This window comes from Aulonocara sp. 'chitande type north' Nkhata Bay, linkage group LG5, assembly GCF_057382095.1.
Source record: "Aulonocara sp. 'chitande type north' Nkhata Bay isolate Kocher_YH1m ecotype deep benthic linkage group LG5, A_spYH_male_GT1.1, whole genome shotgun sequence".
Taxonomy (NCBI): domain Eukaryota; kingdom Metazoa; phylum Chordata; class Actinopteri; order Cichliformes; family Cichlidae; genus Aulonocara; species Aulonocara sp. 'chitande type north' Nkhata Bay.
Genome location: NC_141348.1, coordinates 46,303,634 through 46,323,345, shown reverse-complemented (window position 1 = coordinate 46,323,345; position 19,712 = coordinate 46,303,634). Strand labels below are relative to the sequence as shown.

At 39.8% G+C, this 19,712-nt stretch overlaps 1 protein-coding gene across 1 annotated transcript in view; it reads left to right on the top strand.

The window, feature by feature from the left end:
• The first annotated feature begins 2,146 nt into the window (after window positions 1-2,146).
• LOC147331502 (serine hydroxymethyltransferase, mitochondrial-like) overlaps window positions 2,147-19,712 on the top strand; it is a 32,618-nt gene continuing 15,052 nt past the window's right edge. The window contains exons 1-3 of the mRNA XM_086293874.1: window positions 2,147-2,236; window positions 13,814-14,005; window positions 16,312-16,388. Of these exons, the coding sequence (XP_086150000.1) occupies window positions 2,204-2,236; window positions 13,814-14,005; window positions 16,312-16,388 (302 nt within the window). The 5' untranslated portion in view covers window positions 2,147-2,203. The remainder of the gene's footprint in view (window positions 2,237-13,813; window positions 14,006-16,311; window positions 16,389-19,712) is intronic.

Here is a 19,712-nt window from a genome sequence, read left to right as displayed (position 1 = left end):
CATCAACTTCGTAACAGTTGAAACTGAACATAAAAAAATGTTGTACTGCTTATAATCCCATCCCCACCGTTGCTCGACACTGCGTGTTTAGAGCAGGTAGTGCAACATTTTTTAAATAGTTGCCGGACGGCACTGTGTAGCGTTTGTCTAGGGCAGACCTTCCCAAAGTGTGGGGCCCGCCCCCTAGGGGGGGGGGGGGGGGGGGGGGGGCGCAGAGCCATTGCGGGGGGGGGGGGGGGGCGCAGTATGAAAAGGGGGAGAAAATTCCCCCTGTCTAAATCACGGACCAACAGTATCCCACAGTTGTTTATGTTTTTGAACCCATTTTGCACAGAGAGACACTTTTTGAAAATGTATAGGGGCGATCATGGCTCAAGAGTTGGGAGTTCACCTTGTAATCGGAAGGTTGCCGGTTTGAGCCCTGGTTTGGACAGTCTCGGTTGTTGTGTCCTTGGGCAAGACACTTCACCCGTTGGCGCCAGTGTCCGGCAGCCTCGCCTCTGTTAGTGCGCCCCAGGGCAGCTGTGGCTACAATGTAGCTTGCCATCACCAGTGTGTGAATGGGTGGATGACAGGTTGTGTAAAGCGCTTTGGGGTCCAGGGACTAGAAAAGCGCTATACAAATACAGGCCATTTACCATTTTTATTGATAGCAATGTTGAATATTGTTACACAGGAAAAAAAACAACTACAGGTAAAATAATCACAAGGTGACGCCTCTGGCTTTCTAAATAGAGGGACAGTAACTGCATGTGTGTATGTAAGCCTGTAAAAACTGAAGATAGTCAGATTAACAGAAACGGTATTCTGTCTCTATCTGCCATTCTGCAATTCATCTCATGTAAACAATAACGTGATGTGGAAAAAGGCACAAACCTTTGACGTTGCAACGAACTCTGTATTCCTCATCCACAGGTAAACGCAAAAAAGGAGTTTTAAAAAATCTCCGCTTTCGGTGATTCGAAACGCCGTTTACGTGGACGAAACAGCTGAGTTGTCAAAAATACTCATGTAGGTGTGGATGTAGCATAAAAGAATTATAAGTTTATTTTATTACTACCTGTAATTTATTGCAGATTACTTGTATTTGCTTAATTGTTTACTGAATGTTTGAGGTGTGAAATAAACCGAAATGGAGCAAAATAAGGGTGTGGTTGGAGGATGTGTTTGTGCGCGTGCACGCGCGGGAGGGGGGGGGGGCGCGAACATTTTTCTTGTAAAACAAAGGGGGCCCAGCAAAAAGTTTGGGAACCACTGGTCTAGGGTGTTGATCATTTTCCTAAATCCCTCGTTTTGAACAGTGTTATCTTCGGTCAGGTGATAAGTGATAACCTCCGTAATTTCTTTGCGCCTGCGGAAATTCGACAGGTATGGGGAAGCGCTGTATAAGGTTGTCAAAGGAGCTTGCAAAGAAAAGCGTCTGGACTTCTTTAAGTTGCTTGAAGACGTTTCACCTCTCATCCGAGAAGCTTCTCGGATGAAGACTGAGAACCTTCACAGACATACTGTATAAGGTTCCCGTTATTGATGTTTGGGTGGTTGCCGGGACGGATTTTCTCCTGTCACTTTCTTGGCCTTTACAGCTTCGTTATCTCTCACGTGCTCTCCGTTGTTTTTTCCCTGCCAGCTGACTTCTGTATCACGTGGTATAAGCCTCCGCCCTTGTCATTTGTTGAGTCATTTGTTGTTTGAAGAGTGGGCGCTTGTTTTCATGCAGCTTATGTCCCGGAAGAAAATCCGGTACATACGTCATCTTTTTTTTTCTTTTTTTTTTAATCGTTGTCATTTCGAAATGAGTATGGATTGAGATTGCAATTTTCTAACGATTAATTGTGCAGCCCTAATTCATAGGTTGTGTTCAATGTTTATTTCTGTTGTAATTTGACATTAATTAAGGCATCTTATCTTATTATCTTATCTTATCTTATCTTATCTTATCTTATCTGATTATTAAATAATTACTTCATGCTTTAGGAGCTGGACTGTAGTGCGACCACGCACTCTGGGCACTTCTGTATATGAGCACTGTAGGCACACAGCTAGTTTTTGTGTTTTCTTCACTGCAGTGTGCCTACATTTCCCATCGAACCCTTCGGTAGGACGAAAGTGACTACACTTTTTTTTTTTTTTTCAACCAGCCCTTCGTTTCTGTCAGGGGTGTGGGCGCTGCTGTGCTGCTTCTTCGTCAGGTCTACCTGGAAATATGCGGCTATTCGCTCTGAGACGACTCACACGGGTAACTGTAATATATTTCTGTGCTATTTTGCCCCTGAGGTAATGTTTCTTACTGCTGCTTAAGTAAACTGTAGTGTTTATATTTAATAAATAGAAATGCTCAGCAATAAACCGCTGGCTGTTTTCTGTCTGCCCTTTATGCACTGCATTCATGGAAACTTGAGGTTGCCAGAGGTTAAGTTTGGTGAATGCAGCTGGGTCCACGTGATGATGCCACAGCGACTGCCACAGCTTACAAGCATAAAAAGTGAATTCATTATTATTATTTTTTAAGTGTAAATTAATAATGGTTGCACAAGAACCTTCATTAAAGATAACATGATATTCAGTCCAAATACTTGGAACCGGGATGTGTTATCATGCTGCGTGTTATACTTGTATTTGTATGTTTTTGTGCTAGCTCGACAGATGATCACTTTGTAAAAAAAAAAAAAAAAAAGACTGGATGAAATCATACTGAACTGTGTACTGTCTACCTTTGGATTAAAACATACTCTTATAAAGTAAGTATATAAAACAAGTGAGGTTTTAAAAATTAAAAAAGAAGGACAACAACTCATTAGGAAGTCAAACTTTGTTGCAAACCAGATTTGGCTTTGTTTTTATTTATTCTGGAGTATTAGATTCATATCAGCATGCTTTAAAAATGAAAAAACAAAAAAACCCAACCAAAACAGTGTATTTAAAGTTTGTGTGGCAAGTCGGAACTGTTGGGACCTAACAATTATATCTATGCATGAAAAACGATCTCTCATATAAGTTAAGCTCTAATGACCTAGCTTTGTAAAGTTTTGTTTGCATGGGAAAAAGTGCTGGAAAAAGTGGAGAAGAAGTGGCATGGTTAGGTTGGAGTCAGGTACAGTTTAATGCAAATGCAGTTAATGTAAGTACAGTCTTAGATTATTTAGTCTGATAATAAATAACTGTAAATATTTTAGATGTTTATTGATTGCCATTCCTGCTGACAAAGGGTTTATAGAATAGAATAGAATTCAACTTTATTGTCATTGCACATGCACAGGTACAGGGCAACGAAATGCAGTTTGCATCCATCCAGAAGTGCTTTAGTGATATAGATATATTACAATATATATTAGCAATAATATAGATATGTGAGTATATTACAGAAAATGGGTCTATTATGGTATGTTATAATGTACACGGTATGAAGTATGTTGTGAATATTCTATAACTATAAGTATGTACAGGCTGTAGTGAGTACAAGCTATGTACAGGCTATGAACAGGATATAAATATGAAATTAAAAAAAACTATACAGAAATCTGAGATATACAGTTATACAGAAATGGGAACTATGCAAGTTATAAACAGTTGTAGGATTAAAAAGTTATCGTATGTACAGAATGATTATTTACACAGAGTATGAAGTCAAGTAAAGCCCTGATTCTGAAATATTAGGATGCCAAAAAATACCAAAGAGTGCCTCATTGTGTGATAGGAGTTACATGACATGTGAGAACTTGCCTGTGGATTGCTTAACAACATTCGTCACCAATTAATTTACAAGGAAACAAAGCTACAGCTGCTGTTCGCTGTAAATGTTAGTTACATTTAGAAAACTCATGATCTGAAGTACAGTTGGATTATTGAAGAATGTGTTTAACAATTTCAAATGGCTCTTAAATACATGCAGTAATTTTGCAGGCAAACATCTTCCATTAGATTGTGCTTAAATCCTAATATTTAGTTACTTTTGGATTAGTCGATTATTCTGATTTCTTCTCTCCTGCCTCCTAGGCACCAGGACCACTCCTATTACTTCCTATCACGTCTCCCCCAGACATAAAAGAGGATGTTACCCGGATTTGCACATTGGCATCAAACCTTGTTTCTGGGTATAATAAGGACAGGCACACTCCAGATTGAGCTTTTTTAAAAAAACACAACATTTTCCCAAATTTAAATGATCACATCTTTGAAAGAGCAACCTGTGAGTGACAGATATGGAATTTGAATTTTATAATTAACATTATTTTCAGATTTGATTTTCATCAGTTCAGTTTTTTGCAAAGTGAGACGTGAGGTGTAGAGACAATAATAAGATTGTTTGTGAAAACATTGGAGAGTGCTGCTGTTCGCACAGACTGTAGAGTGAATCGTGTACATCAAACTTTTTTTTATAACCAATGGTTTTTGTGAGAGCTAGAGGTCATGTTGAACTAAACGTAGCTCAAACATCTAAACTTTTTGGGTTTGCTTTGCTGAACACTTGAAAATTTTTAGTTGTCAGTAAGAGATGTGGCCTCCTACAGATTTACTGATATGGCCGAAGGCCTTTAACAACTTGACCAGTAGGAAGGTCATCCTATCAGTGATGTAACCAAGAAACTGACATCAATTTACCAAAAGAAACTTTAAGAAAAAACATTCTTTGTAAACTCTAGAGACATTTGTGTGGGAAAATCCCATCGGATCAGCAGTTTCTGAAACACTCAGACGAGCCCATCTGGCACCAACAACCAAGCCAAGCTCAAAGTCATTTAAATCACCTTTCTGCCTCGTTCTGGTGCTCAGTTTGAACTTCAGCATGTTGTGTTGATTGTAAATGGTAAATGGCCTGTATTTGTATAGCGCTTTACTTAGTCCCTAAGGACCCCAAAGCGCTTTACACTACATTCAGTCTTTCACCCATTCACACACACATTCACACACTGGTGATGGCAGCTACATTGTAGCCACAGCTGCCCTGGGCGCACTGACTCCCATTCACTAAACATATATGTTTAGTCAGGTCTACTACAATTGCAATACAACCTTTTTTTAATTTATTTGTATTTATTTTGAATTAACTGAAGAAAACATTTTAAAGTTGACATTCTCTCCTTGTAATTTCGGTAGAATCACAACTAGTGCATAGCTTTTCATTTTGACAGATTTACATTAATCGGATTATGTTGTTGGACAGGATTAGCTGCATTGATAAGGTCCAAAGTAGCTTTTAGCTGTCCAAAAAATGATTTAAAAGATTTAAAAGCTAGGATGACTTGAACAAAAACATATTTCACACTGTAGACCTGATAGAGTTTATGAGCGGGGTTTCATGGACGAAAGGCTTTGAGCCAGCCTTGAACCCAAAAGTGTTAGCATCCACAGCATGTGTCTGAAGCACTAGGAAACCATCTTTAAGAAGTGCAGTGCAAAGATTACAGTATAAATGTGCCGTTCCACTGCCTACGCCTCCTGAAGATTGCCTTTGTTGCCAGTATCGCTTAAGTCTCTGATTGTCACCCTGACAATCCTTTGATCCGAATGGAGTGTAGTCGTCTTGACTGTGCCTCTGTCCCTTTACGCCTCCTCACCCCGTCCAGATTTTAGTCTAGATTTCCAGTCTAGTGTCATCAAGAGTGTATCACAGGGCAATTTGTAATGGGCAGCCCTGCTATTAGTCAGTGACAGAGGAAGAGGCAACGCTGTGTCAAACTGACGGATGCTGCTGCGCTGTTGACACTTCTTCTCTGCAACCTTAAATATCTGTTGTGTTCTTCTGTGGGCTCACCCAGGACTGCAGCTATCGATTAGTTTAGTGATCGAGGATCGATTATTCTCTGAGTTAATTACATGATCGAATAAGAAACACTTCTGTTTTGTTGATGAGCTATAGTAAATATTAAGAAAAGGAAAAAAAAGACAGCTCTTTTGGGAATGAACTGCTCATTGGTTTCCATTTTATTTTGATAATTCAACTGCATACAGCATGTGGCCTAAAAAAGCTAAACACTGTCACTGAAGTTATATATTTTAAATAAAATATTTCCTAAATGCATAAATGACTAAATTATCATAAGTACAGTAATGTCCTAAAATGTCCTAAAATGAGGCTTACATACAACCTGAACTAAGAGGTCAAATAAAATAACCTTATCCTGTCTTTTTGGAAGACTTCCTTACATTAGTCAAAGGCAAAACAAAGAGTTCTGACAGTGCTTTATTTCCTAGATATGTACATAGATTTTTTTTATTTATTTAAAAAAAATACATTTCTCTGCTTGTGTGTGTTTTTGTTTCACCTTCTTGTTGTGATGCTCCAGGCGCCTTCCCAACCTCCACAAGTCTGTTGGCCGCAATTTTATGTGTAAAACTTCTCTTAATTTCTCCTTTAATTCTCTGCTAGCTGCTGTCTTTTCCACAGCTGCTGATTCTTGCTGATTTTGTGTCCATTACTATAATTTTGCTTCGGCCGCCGTGCTTGTGGGGGCAGTTGGTCCAGCCCCATAGCCACCTGTATCAACACACTGAGAGATTTATTTAATATCATTTTCATCACAGTTAAATAGACTAGCAGGCAAGACGCCCACCTTTGCACTGCAGACTACATGCCAGTCTCCCAACACACTCCTCTCTGAGTTTCCGCTTTAAACTCCAACATCATTCACACCCTAGTCATTCAACACCTTATTTGTAGTATCATAATCAGCAAAATCAGCGTTTTACTTACAGGCATGTATCATTGTTTGCAAATCAAAATTATAAAACTCAAAAAACAGGAAGCAAAGTCCTCTGTGCGCGTCACAGCTCATTTGCATGTTCACACACCGTCTAAAAATAGCTCGCAGCGCTGCAGTGCGCTGTCGTCACACACAGGGTCACACAAAGCTCAGACAAAACTCTTCTATTTTATATTACAAAGACGTCTTATATTTACAATCACTGACAGGCCTGACAGATTCAGCACCTAACAAATTTCGACAAATTTAAAATAACGGGTCTCACCGAAGAAAGTCCAACTTTTTTGTAGTCAATCAAACAGTATCTGTTACTTCTGGGAACAGTTTCTGACCTAACTTCTAAATCCCTAACTCAATTTAACTTTGTCCAAACAAGCACATCACACCATTTAAACGGTGAGGAGATTCTAACTCCTAGCTTATTTCGGGATGCCCTGTACCCCACAGTTAAAGCCAAACTGAACTACCCCTGTTCGCCGACAGGTCAAGACCGCGCGTCCACGGCCAGGAGGGGGCGTAACCCCCGGGCTATGTGCTTCTTAGCAGACTTCTGGGCTGCCGTCCTATAATAATTTTAACCTAACCGATTTTGAAAAATTTTACCATAACGGGTCTCACCGAAGAAAGATAACTTTTTTACGACCAATTAAACAGTCTCTGTTACTTCTGGGAACAGTTTCTGTCCTAATTTCCCTACCAAACTACCTGAGCCTTCAGCTCAATATCCAGGGACTCAAACCCAACATTCTCTGTTACTTCTGGGAACAGTTTCATATTTCTTCAACTTCATTAAATAGTCTTAAGCAACTTTAACTGCATAACACACGGTGATTCTCATCAAAATCAAAACAGACACTCTACCAGTAATTTCAGTGAGTAGACTTTAATTTAGTCATATCCAATTTGGCACATTTTGGAAATAATTCAACAGGTAGTGCCTTACCTTTAGATAAGCCGGCTTTTGTCCACTCAAATCAGACCACTGGCTCGTGCCTGTCCGTTCGACAACCTCGGACCGTCCAAACTTTTAAATTCCACCCCAATACCACAGGACGAGCCCCCAAGCTGTTAAGGTTCAAAATATTGGGGATGGAGACAAGAGAAAAAACCACAATAACAACACTGGTCCGGCCGGGTTGAGTCAAACGATGATTTAATGATCACACACGTGGGAGATGGACACTGATGCAGACAGCCTCAAAATCTCAAAATGGTGGAGCATTGCTCAAACTTTTATAACCTCTGGTGCCTCCACCTTATCATAAAAAGCCTAAACATTCACATGCTCTCTCTCACACAGCGCCTAAGCTACGACCTTGGCTCCCTGTTTATCTGCTCCTGCTGAAATGGGGCAGAAAACTCCAGCACACTCTGTTCTCTTCTACTCAGACAAATTAGACAATAACCTTCTGCGAACAGTATTTCTTATAACTCAGCAATATAATGCATCATAAAACAATATCATTCATTCACAACAAGTCAGCAATTTAATGTAATGCAAATCAGTTTAACTAATGCAATAGTTATCAGCTTCTTCTAATTCAGGAGAATAATGCAAACTAAAACTACATAATAATTCACAATCTTTAATTAGGGGTATAACATGGCATAAAATAATATCATAATTTTACAACGCCCAGTCCTGGGTATCTTCAGGAGCAGCTGATCAGCTGACCTGAGAGAGCGGGTGGGTGTATAAGGCTGTAGCAGCTCATGGAGATAAGATGGAGCTAGGCCATGGAGAGCTTTAAAAGTAAATAAAAGAATTTAAAAATGAATCCTAAAAGAAATGGGCAGCCAGTGAAGTGAAGCTAAAACAGGGGAAATGTGCTCAAACTTTCGAGTGCCAGTTAAAAGACGAGCTGCGGCATTTTGCACCCTCTGTAGATGACTAATATATGATGCACTGACCCCAATATAAAGTGCATTACAGTAATCCAGCCGAGTGCTAACAAAGGTGTGGATCACTGTCTCAAAGTGCTGCCGTGAAAGAATTGGCTTTATTTTTGCCAGCTGAAAGAAGCTAGATTTTACCACTGCCTTAATTTGATTGTTAAACTTCAGATCACAGTCCACTTTGACCCCCAGGTTTGTGACAGTTGGCTTAACATACTGGGCCAGGGAATCTACATACACATTGGGGGTCTCAGTGGGGCTACCAAAAACCATCACCTTTTTATCATTGAATTTTAGACATCCAAGCCTTAATGTCATCGAGACACTGAAGTAATGGCTGTGTAAGGTATCTGTCTTTTTTCTTTAGAGGGACATAGATCTGACAGTCATCAGCATAAAAGTGGAAAGCAATGCCGTGCTTTCTCAGTACAGAACCAAGAGGAAGCAGATATAAAGAGAAGAGGAGGGGGCCTAGAACTGAGCCCTGTGGGACACCACACAAGAGGGGAGCGGAGGACGACACATAGTCACCGAGGCTGACACAAAAAGTTCGCCCCGCCAAGTAGGACCTGAACCACTCCAGTGCTGTGCCCCTAATGCCCACCCAGTGCTCCAAATGAGAGAATAAAATGGCATAATCCACGGTATCAAACACAGCTGTCAAATCTAAAAGCACAAGAACAACACAGTCCCCAGCATCAGTCGCTAAAAATATGTCATTAAAAACTTTTAAAAGGGCTGATTCAGTGCTATGAAAGGGTTTAAAACCAGATTGGAAAACCTTCTAACACATTTTGCTTTTCCAGGAAGGTCATTATTTGGCTGTAAACTACCTTTTCAAGAATTTTGGAAAGAAAAGGTAGTTTGGAGATAGGCCAGCTAATTTGCAAGGTTTTTTAATCAGGGGTTTGACTACTGCATGTTTAAAATCTTTAGGGACAACACCTGACATCAGACTATGGTTTACCAGTTCAAGAACCAAAGGACCAACTGTAGGTAACACCTCTTTTAAAAGTCGAGGAGGGACAGCATCATTTGGAGACCCTGTAGGCTTAAGATGACCAACAGTCTCCTTTAAAAAGGACAGAGTCACAGGCTCAAACCTGTCAAAGACAGCAGAGCAGGAAACAGAGACTGAGAGGTCATGAGCACAAGGAGAGATTTGAGCCCTTGTGGAGGAGACCTTCTCAATAAAAAAGTGTAAAAAATTTTCACAGGCTTCTGATGAGGGCTTGATACAGTCAGTATATGGTGCATTAAGAACAGAGTTAATAGTTTTAAATAAAACACGCGGGTTGTGACAGTTTGACAAAATAATGTCAGATAAGTGTTTTCTTTTGGCATCTTTTACAGTTCTTTGATATTGACGCCAACAGTCCTTCAGCATCTGGAATGACACTTGTAGTTTGTCCTTTTTCCACTTGCGCTCAGCTCGACGGCAGTCGCGCCTGACAGCTTGGGTCATGTCGTTCAGCCAGGGCTCAGATTTAGTTTTAGGCAGTCTGGTGTGTCTGAGTTATTAAATGTTGTAATGAATAAAGGAGAAGGTGTGGTGTTAAGCCTTTAGAGGAACAAGCTGTAGCTGGAATGAAGTGAGGAAATCAGCATTGTCTGAGGTTTGCACTATGCTTCGATGCAACGTTTCCTGCTGCGGAAAGCAGACATTCTGATGGTGTAGATTTTAATAATTCATGTTTATAATTATTCAGCGTCAAACAGCACTGGGTCAGTGACTTCTGCTAGCTTATGTATATTTTTACTGGCCTGCGGGTTGAAAAAAGGTTTTATTTTTATATTTTTAAATATTAATATAATTTAATCAATATAAAAGCAAAGTAATGTTACTAAAGCTTTGAAATAAATATGATCTAGTACATCCCATGCCCTCCTTTAAACTCACCCCTGTTCGCTGAGTATATCACTGCAATAGAAAAATGGGATGGATGGATGGATGGATAGATAGATAGATAGATAGATAGATAGATAGATAGATAGATAGATAGATAGATAGATAGATAGATAGATAGATAGATAGATAGATAGATAGATAGATAGATAGATAGATAGATAGATAGTTATTCCAACACCAACACAAGGATATCAGATCGTGCGCACAGTGATCAGTTCTTATTTAGTGTTTGGTTTGTGCAAAAACTACTGCTTAGTTGTCCCCGCCCCCTTTGTCCTCCTGTTTCCCCTCTGCCTCCCCTCCAGCGAGGAGTTAAAGAGTTTAATGGCGTGTGGGACAAAGGAGTTTTTAAGTCTGTTGGTCCCAGACTTCTCTGGTTATTAGTGACCAACATTGTCAATAATGTCTTGCAGTTTTTTGCTGCGGTGGATAGGAGCAGCTACAAAAGCTTTTTTTCAACATACTGGATCCTGTAAAACAGGTTGTTTGATGCAGGACTCCTCCCCGGGTTTTTAACAGAAATGCTTTTAATGGTGATTACAGTATCGGGTTCTGCTTCTCAGTACGGCTCCGCCTCTTTGTTCTTCGACGTGTGTGTGTGTGTGTGTGTGTGTGGACAAACTCTACATTAAACTACAACAGCGTCATCTTCACTGCTACTGTTGTGTTATCAGTTTTTTGTTGGAAAACCCAGGGCAAAAAATTTGCGTTGAGGATTTTTTTTTTTATAATCGAATCGTTGCAACCTACTTTCACCACTCTAATCCCATGTGTGTGTGTGTGTGTGTTAGTGTGTGTTTTTCTGGGTTGATTGTTGTTTGGTATAGCTGCTGATGGACAGCAGTCATCTGTAAAATTGACTCTCCTCAGGAGCTGCTTCAGGAAACGGGCAAAAACAATACAGAAGTAGGATTAATGAAATGATTTTCTTCCTTCCCTTTTCTTCTGTTTCGCAATTGTACTTTGAGCACAGATGTTTGACAGGGAAGGCAGAATGCCAACAATTACCTTATCATTGTCACGCAGATGTAGTGCATCTGTGACTCTGTCATTATTTTGTGCTCAGCACCCAGGTTGACGCGGCCTATCCCGCCCCTTTTCTCACAGCAGAGTTTTCATCAAGTTCACCTTCAAACGACAGCGTAATCTGTCGCCTAAAAATAGTCCCGCTGTGACATATTTGGTGCTTGTATCTTGGCTCTCGCTTCTCTTGGATCAGTTTGTTTTGTGTTTATTAATTAATCTCCCATAATGATCAAGGCTGAGAAATGAAGCAGGGAAACAGAAAGAAACACAACAGGGAGTAACCTGTCTTTTGGCTGTTTAAGCTCAGAGCTTTCCCATTTGGACACTGTGAAATTCACATCGATGACAAGAGGAACTAACAAAAATGCCACACAAATGTTACTTGGTTGAGAGTGCTTAGCGGCGTAGGGTGACAGGATAGTGCGGGGAAAGGATGAAGGTGAAGAGGAGAAAGGAGAGGCAGCCTTGTCTGTTTTTCAGTCTTCAGTAACCCTGTAGCCACTCAGTTTGGGTTTTTTCTGCCACTGCGTTTCCTGGCGTTGGTGTGCCACAGTCGAAAAAGAGACAGCAAAGGACAGTTCCCGTCAAGGTTTAATGACCCGTGTGATTTTTTTTTGGCGAGAAATGTGTCCTCAGAGGCAGCTCGACCTGTCTCCCAGGCCCTGTCTTTTCCAGGATCCTGGGGAGGGAAATCTCCACCATCATAAATGCTACTGGTGACAGAAGGCCAGGGTAGAGACTATTAGAAATCAGTCATTAGTGTGCCAGTTGGCTCCCCTGGCGTGTCACCGTTGTCTCTTTTGCCACACTGGGGAGCAGAGGAAGAAGTAGACAACCACAATGAAGGTGATAAACTATCTTTAGGGTATTTTATTTTATTTTTTAAAGAGTGTATTGAATTATACTATAGCTAGACCTCTTTATGTTGTAGAGATTATTTAGAATGAGAATATACATATATCTTAAAGCCTGTGAAAAACAACACTGGTAAATATTATAAAGCCATTTCAAATGAGTAAAAAGCCAAACTTAATTCACACTGCATGGAATAAGCATAATTACATGTTTTTCATATGGGTGTCCTTAAAGAGTCCTAAGTATTGTGTTAATTGCTTTTTAATGGCGCTATTAAAAGGAGGCTGTCCCTCACACCCCAGCACACCTGTACAGATGATAACTATAGGTTTGTAGTGGGGCGATTGATCTCAGCACAGAGTCATCATCATCATATTGCTGATTAAATGAAGAGAATGAGCCAATTTGTTTTGAGTGCAATCAACCTGTCAACATTTTATTTAACCTTACAGCTCTCCCACACAGTGCTTCTTTTTTGATTGAGAGTTATAATGGGAATCCACTTAAATAGAACACAAACCTTTTTTTGTGTGTATTCAGAGGTTTTCTGATGGTCCAAGCACCGTGTCGGTGGTGTGTCATACTAACAAAGAAAAGTGGGATCAGGATTCACTTTAGAAAAGAGCCAGTGAAAATTGTATGGAGTCTGCACTCTCACACGATCAAGCATTGCAGCAGAGAAAGAACTCGCCAGCCCCAGTCCAGATTAGATAAGCAGGAAGTGCTGAATCTGTTCTCTATATGCCTCCTTCTGGTACACTGAGGCTGTAAAAGTCGGTCCCAGTTTATAGAAGTGCTGATAGAGGCATAATTGAACAACCATGCTGATTATTGATATCACGAAAACACGCCAGCTTCTAATTATACCAGGCTGCATTAGAGTGTAAGGGAAGCGCAGTAGTTGAAAGGAGGCAAATGTCTCCTTTTTGTACAGGACAAATTAGAATCACACTTTAAATATATGAAATGATCAAATAAAGACTAGAGAATTGATGTTCTTTGTAATAGGACAGCTAGCAGCAGCATGGTGACCAAAAACTGACAAATGTCCATGAAAATTCAGCAACTTTAGGAGATGACAGGGACTTTAACTGCACCATGATCTGTGGCTACCAAGTCAAACTAATTTGATTTCTCAACTTTGAGATGATAAGCTTTCAGCAGGCTACAAAGAGAACGACATGATTAGGTGGGAAATATACAATAGTTGTACCTGGAAATCCAATACAACCATCTGTTAGCTGCAGGATGATGGACACAATCTCACACTCTGGCAACTCATGACCCAGTTTGGTGCAATGACACAGTTTTAGAAAACATTTCTACTGTAACTGCGATATCTGTGTAAAGCTGACAAACTCTAAATCAAACCTTTTCCTTTCTGTATTTTCTTTCCTCATATTCCCAACTCGTCTTCCACCCACAGCCGCTGTGCCAGCGAGTCCCTGTTTGTCTCAGTGCACGTGCCCACCAGTCTCACGCTGCCACCCGTGCAGCGGATGAAGATCGTCCTTGGACGGGTCAGGAGAGCCTGGCTCAGGATGACCCCGAGATGTGGAATCTGCTGCAGAAGGAGAAGGACAGGCAGTGCCGTGGTTTGGAGCTCATTGCATCTGAGGTACTAGGAGCCAGATTAAGTGGCGCAAAATAGCATGTGAGCGCAATCTCCAAATTTCGCTTGTGGTTGCAGTTAGTTTTCCAATCATAGACATGAGTTTGTTTAAATATCAAGTGTGAAAAAATATCATTCAACATCAGCGCAACTGGCAGTAAATTGCATTTGGCAAACATTAGTAAATCAGTTTGTTCTCTGAGAAAGGAACTCTCAGAAATGTAAATGCAGCAGGGTCAGTTGCAAAAATCTCTGAGTTCCCATCTCTTACACACTGTAATCTCTTTGTAAATATGAAAGAATTTTTGTTTATACTAAAACCCAGTTTGAACTGGTGCAACTTGCTAGTAAATCTATATAGAAACCTACATTGAAAGTCAGAATACGTCAGCGCACACCTTTTATGTTAATCTATAAATGGTTTTGTTTCCTCTCGTCATTTTGATTGAAGCGGATGGTTATTTGAAATATATAACTAATGATTACCACCTTAAAACACTCAGTTGAGAATAGGCGCTTGAATTTTTCACAGTCCTTTAAAACTGTTGTCACGGAGTTGTAAGGCGACAGACTCACTTGTTTAAAAAAAACGTATTTTTAAAAGGGTTTAGTCAGTCAGACACTCGTTCCACTTTTTTGTATTGATTCAATTGTCTTTCTTTTTTTAAGCAAAGATGGTCAATGTAAGCAGTTATTCGGTGTCTCAGAGAGCTGATAGCCTCTCCCTGACATGTTAGCAGTGCAACTGTCTGAGAATAACTAATCCCCTCTCATTAATGAATGAATGCGCCGACTTTGGGATATTTATTCTAGTTATTCTACATGTTACTGCTGGCTGGAAAAGTGAGGGAAAAGCCTTTGAGGTCTTGTGATAGATGTGCACACCAAATCCAACACATGATCGTGGGTATAGCATTTGAAATTCACACTCTGCCAAGTTATTTATTCTTGAATCCTCTTGCTGTCTGCATTAATGTTGTATACCTCCAAATGTCCTGTTTTAAATATTTCCATTGGCCTTTGAGGCTTCTAAAACTGAACTTTTGTCTCACACATACAGCTCATAAACTGATGTCATGATCTCTGACAGGAATAAATTCATATCAAGCTTCCTGTTAATTCATTATTCACTCACTGAGGAACTGTACACAGTAGGCTGGAAGTCATTCAAACTCAACTTCTTTAATAGTAAAAACACTTATAAGAAACTCTGCTTGTTGTGAGCGAGACTAGCTCAGTTATCAGAAAGATTTGGGCAGCTCTTTGTTTTCATTCCAAGGCTGGATGGTGTGAAATGAAAAATTTTACTATTCAGAAGAGCAGACAAGGTTTTATCTTCTGCTGTTCCTTCTCTCTCCTCCTGTTCCTTCTTCGCCACAGTTCAGTGGAGTATGTCAGCCCCCTCTCAACACAAAGCCTGACCACTCTAGTGTGAGATAAAGCTGATGTCTTCATTCTGCCTCCTCCCCAGCTCACTCTGCAAGTCACATCACAGTACAGCTCAGACAGACATTCCTCCGATGAGAAGACGTACAGTTTTGCACACACACACACACACACACACACACACACTGACACTAAGAAGCAAATGCGTTTCCTTTCTAATATATGCACAGTAGTTGGCATGACAGACGGATGCAGTAGAAAGCTGTTACTGGAGCTGTTATCTGCCTTGATCTCCTCTTGGCTCACAGGTGAAGCATTTGCATAACAACACACCACAACCACCACCCCACTCAGAGAGGCAGCATTCAGACTTTATTTGTCTGTGTTCATTTTATGTCAGATGCTGTTACTGACCAGTGTGACGATATACAAGAGAGACATGTTACACAGTCGGGGCTGCATCACTCAGATTTTAAGATTTTGGTCAAGCTCTACTGTATTGCAGTAATTGCAGATTTAAAAAAAGGCAAAGGAATGCATCTACTAACATCATCAGTCAATGAGTCCAGCCAATAAATTTCATCTTGAGCAAACTGAAAAGATACAAAGGAAACAGTATGCTTTTTTTCCTCTAACAATAATGACTAAAATTTGTTTCTCAGTGCGTCTCAACGATCCTGATGTAATTCAGCATGTGTAGAAACATTTATTGCATTATCTTGTATCCTCCAGCTGCAAGGGGATAATCATTGGAAAGTGCAGAGTGTTAGTCTATGGAAGTCCAGAGGTTCAATACTGTAATGATTGCCTCTTGCCGGAGGGGGATTTCTCACTATCACTTAACAGACTTTAATTTGCTGTCCTTGTCCCTTCTGTCTACTCGTGCCATTGATCTGTGTGTGTCCGCCTGTGTGTTCTCATTGCAGAATTTCTGCAGCCGAGCAGCTCAGGAAGTTCTCGGCTCCTGTCTTACCAACAAATATTCACGCAACCCTGTCATAAAGTACGTTTTTATTCAGCCACACCTCTGTTTGTTTTCACTATTAATATTATGTGCTTGAGGATATTTGTTACAGACGTGCACAAACACACACCGATCTATACTGTGTAGTCTTGTTTACCCATGATAGTAATTTCTTACCAGGTACATAATCCACAGCCTCTGCCTTTCCAAAGAAAATTCCTGAGGGGTTATATTTGAAGAATTTAGTGCCGGGCTGATAGTTGCATGTTTTCTATTTTCAGTTTAGTTCTGTTATTTCCTTCAGATAAGTCGCATTTATCAGCAGCAACCAGAAAGATGACATGTTTTGAAATTCATCTCATTTGATGCCTTTGATTCCTGGAATACAATCCTACCACAAATCTCTCTCCCACTGACTGTGTTTTTAATTTTTGTTTTTTTCCCTCCCGACATCCCACTCATCTGTTGTTTTTTTCTCCCACTTTTAATGTAATGTAACAAAAGGATGATCTCATTGAATGAGTGGTTTTTAAAGTAGCCATCTGTTGCACCTTCATCTGTAATTCCACTGAAAAGGTTTGATTTTCACCAGAGATGCCTCACATCTGCTGTGGAAGTTTTGGGTCTAGGTTGGTGTAGATCTTTCTTGACTAAATTTACTGTTTGTGGAAAATGTGTGAAAATATGTTAAAGGGGCCGTAGTCTAAACAGTTTTACAGCGATGTACCAAATGACAATGCAAAATTAGTGCTTTACTTAGAGGGTTTGCTTGTACTGATGACTCTAGACTATGGAGAACATTTGTGTCCATAATGTATACCTGTCATAGTGTTGGTTTTTACCAATATGTCCTACCTGCTCAATCCCAAGCAACAGACAAATAGATGGCAAGTAGCTGGTGATTGCTGTTGGCTATATAGGCAGTTCCCATCAGGGGCTGGCTGTAACAAAAATAGATTTAATGGACTGAACAGACTGGTATAGCTAATCTGATGAATGATAATTTCATTTTGTATTTGCATGGAATGCAGTTAACAGCAGTTCACCACACTGGCTTGTCCGTTGTGTTCACGGCATTGTTCTGCTGGCCAAAAATGAACTATCCCTGGTTTAAGGGACCAACGACATAGTGAATACAGATAAAGCATGTCATCAATGTTCCCTCTAATTTTCCATGTGTCTGAGCGAACACACAAACTCCCTGAGCGGTCCCTTGGACCACTGTGAGCGACATCAGACGTGTGCACTGTGGTCCCACCAGCATTGAATCCATCCAAGTTACATGGTTTATTAAGATAATCAAATTACAGCATTTATATTTATGTTAGACTACTTTTAATTAACTGCTTTAGCCCACTTACAATGAAAATGTAAAACAAAAATGTAGTCATTGACCTGTGTAGTTTGTTAACACTATTGGGAGTAAAAATAACTTGAATTCCAATTTTGAAAACATATCTTTCTTCTTTTTTCTTTTTTTTTTATAAAGCTCTGACTTGTATTATGAGTCTGTGGTCTGTGAGAGAGTCCTGTAACAGAGGTGGGACCAAGTCATTGTTTTGCAAGTCTCAAGTAAGTCTCAAGTCTTTATCCTCAAGTCTCAAGTCAAGTCTCAAGTAATGTCAGGCAAGTCAGAGTCGAGTCTCAAGTCACTGGTGTAAAAGTCCGAGTAAAGTCACAAGTCTGAAATTTTGAATTTCAAGTCCTTTCGAGTCTTTAAAAAAAAAACGAAAAAAAGCATGTTGCAGTTATATGCTAAATGTAAATATTAGACCATGTAATTTTTAAATCTGTGTTTTTCTCAACACATGACAAAATAGTGAACTTAGAAAATATACACAAATTGTGAAATTGCACCTCTTTAAAATGCAGCTCAATTAAACCTAGCTCCAAGAATAATTTTCACCGACAGTTCTGAGATAAGCTGCATGTTATTCTTGGATGCGCTTGTAGGACCAGCTTTAAAATCGCATGACAAAAATATCATACATAAATAAATGATATTTTAAAAAATATATAATTTAAAAAAAAACTGCATCACCAACGTAGCCTGGAAAACATTTGCTAGTTAGATGAAGTCAGCTATCTCATCGTAGCATATTTATATGCATATTTATAATCATACGGTTCTTGGAGTGAGTGCATACACTCATGAAGTTTAGTAACTTCCGGTCACTGCAACAAGCCCAGGTACAGTTTACCGACGGATGGGTGCAGGACCTTGAAATGCACCGTGTAGAAAGTAAAGACCATCGTACGTATCATAAGTTTACCAGTCTCACAAATCGTCGTCATAAATACACATTCCTTAACCGTTTATTAATAGGACCTTTGAGCTCAACGGTAGTTAATTAGCAGTGGAAATAATTTCTGGTAGCATCACAGAAATGTAGCAGTGACAATAATATTGTATGCTGTAATCGCACTGGACAATTAGTGATACAAAACAACTGTTTTACCCTGTGAATAAAAGTATATGTTTTTGTCAGTGTACCATAATAACAGAAGCGAAACGCAATATTGTGTCAGGACAATTCACTATTTATGCACAATAAACAAAGGAGCATAGCGCAACAATTTCTGTTCAGCGCCAGACTTGCTTGTAACCTATATCACCAATTATGTTAAGAAAAATGACGCATTAACTACAACAGCAGACTGACCTTTGTGGAAATGCTTGGAGCAGACTAACCTGTGAGCTGGAGTGTTCTGGGACGTTATAATTGGTCTTTGAATGGCTGCAATCCAGTCGCATCTTTGTTACTTCGGAAACATGGCTCGAACAATTTCTCTTCAACAACGTAATCCGAAAACAACCGATCTCTTTACCCGTCGGCTTCCCGTGGCTGTCATGCGACCGGCTATTGCAGTTAATAATACAACAGCTTCTTGACATTTTTGTGTTTCTTTTTATCGCTGTGTGACTGGTTTCAATTGAAAGCCTGCGTGCGCTAGTACCGCTTGCCACGAGTTCCCAGAATCCTTTGCGGTTCTACCCGTGAATGACGTCACATTTTCAATCTCTATATAATATGCATGTTAAATTTTATATTTGGGGTAAAATATCAAGTCTTTTCAAGTAAACCGGTTCAAGTCCAATTCAAGTCCCAAGTCATTGGTGTAAAAGTCCAAGTCAAGTCACAAGTCTTAGAACATTATTTCAAGTCAAGTCTAAAGTCATAAAATTAATGACTCGAGTCTGACTCGAGTCCAAGTCATGTGACTCGAGTCCACACCTCTGTCCTGTAACTCTCTGACTGCAAAATACAGTATATAATGACCAATGTTGGACAATTAATTATATAGTTACTTTTTAAAAAAAGTATCTCAGTTTGGCAAACAAAGTTTTTTGCAGCTATTTTT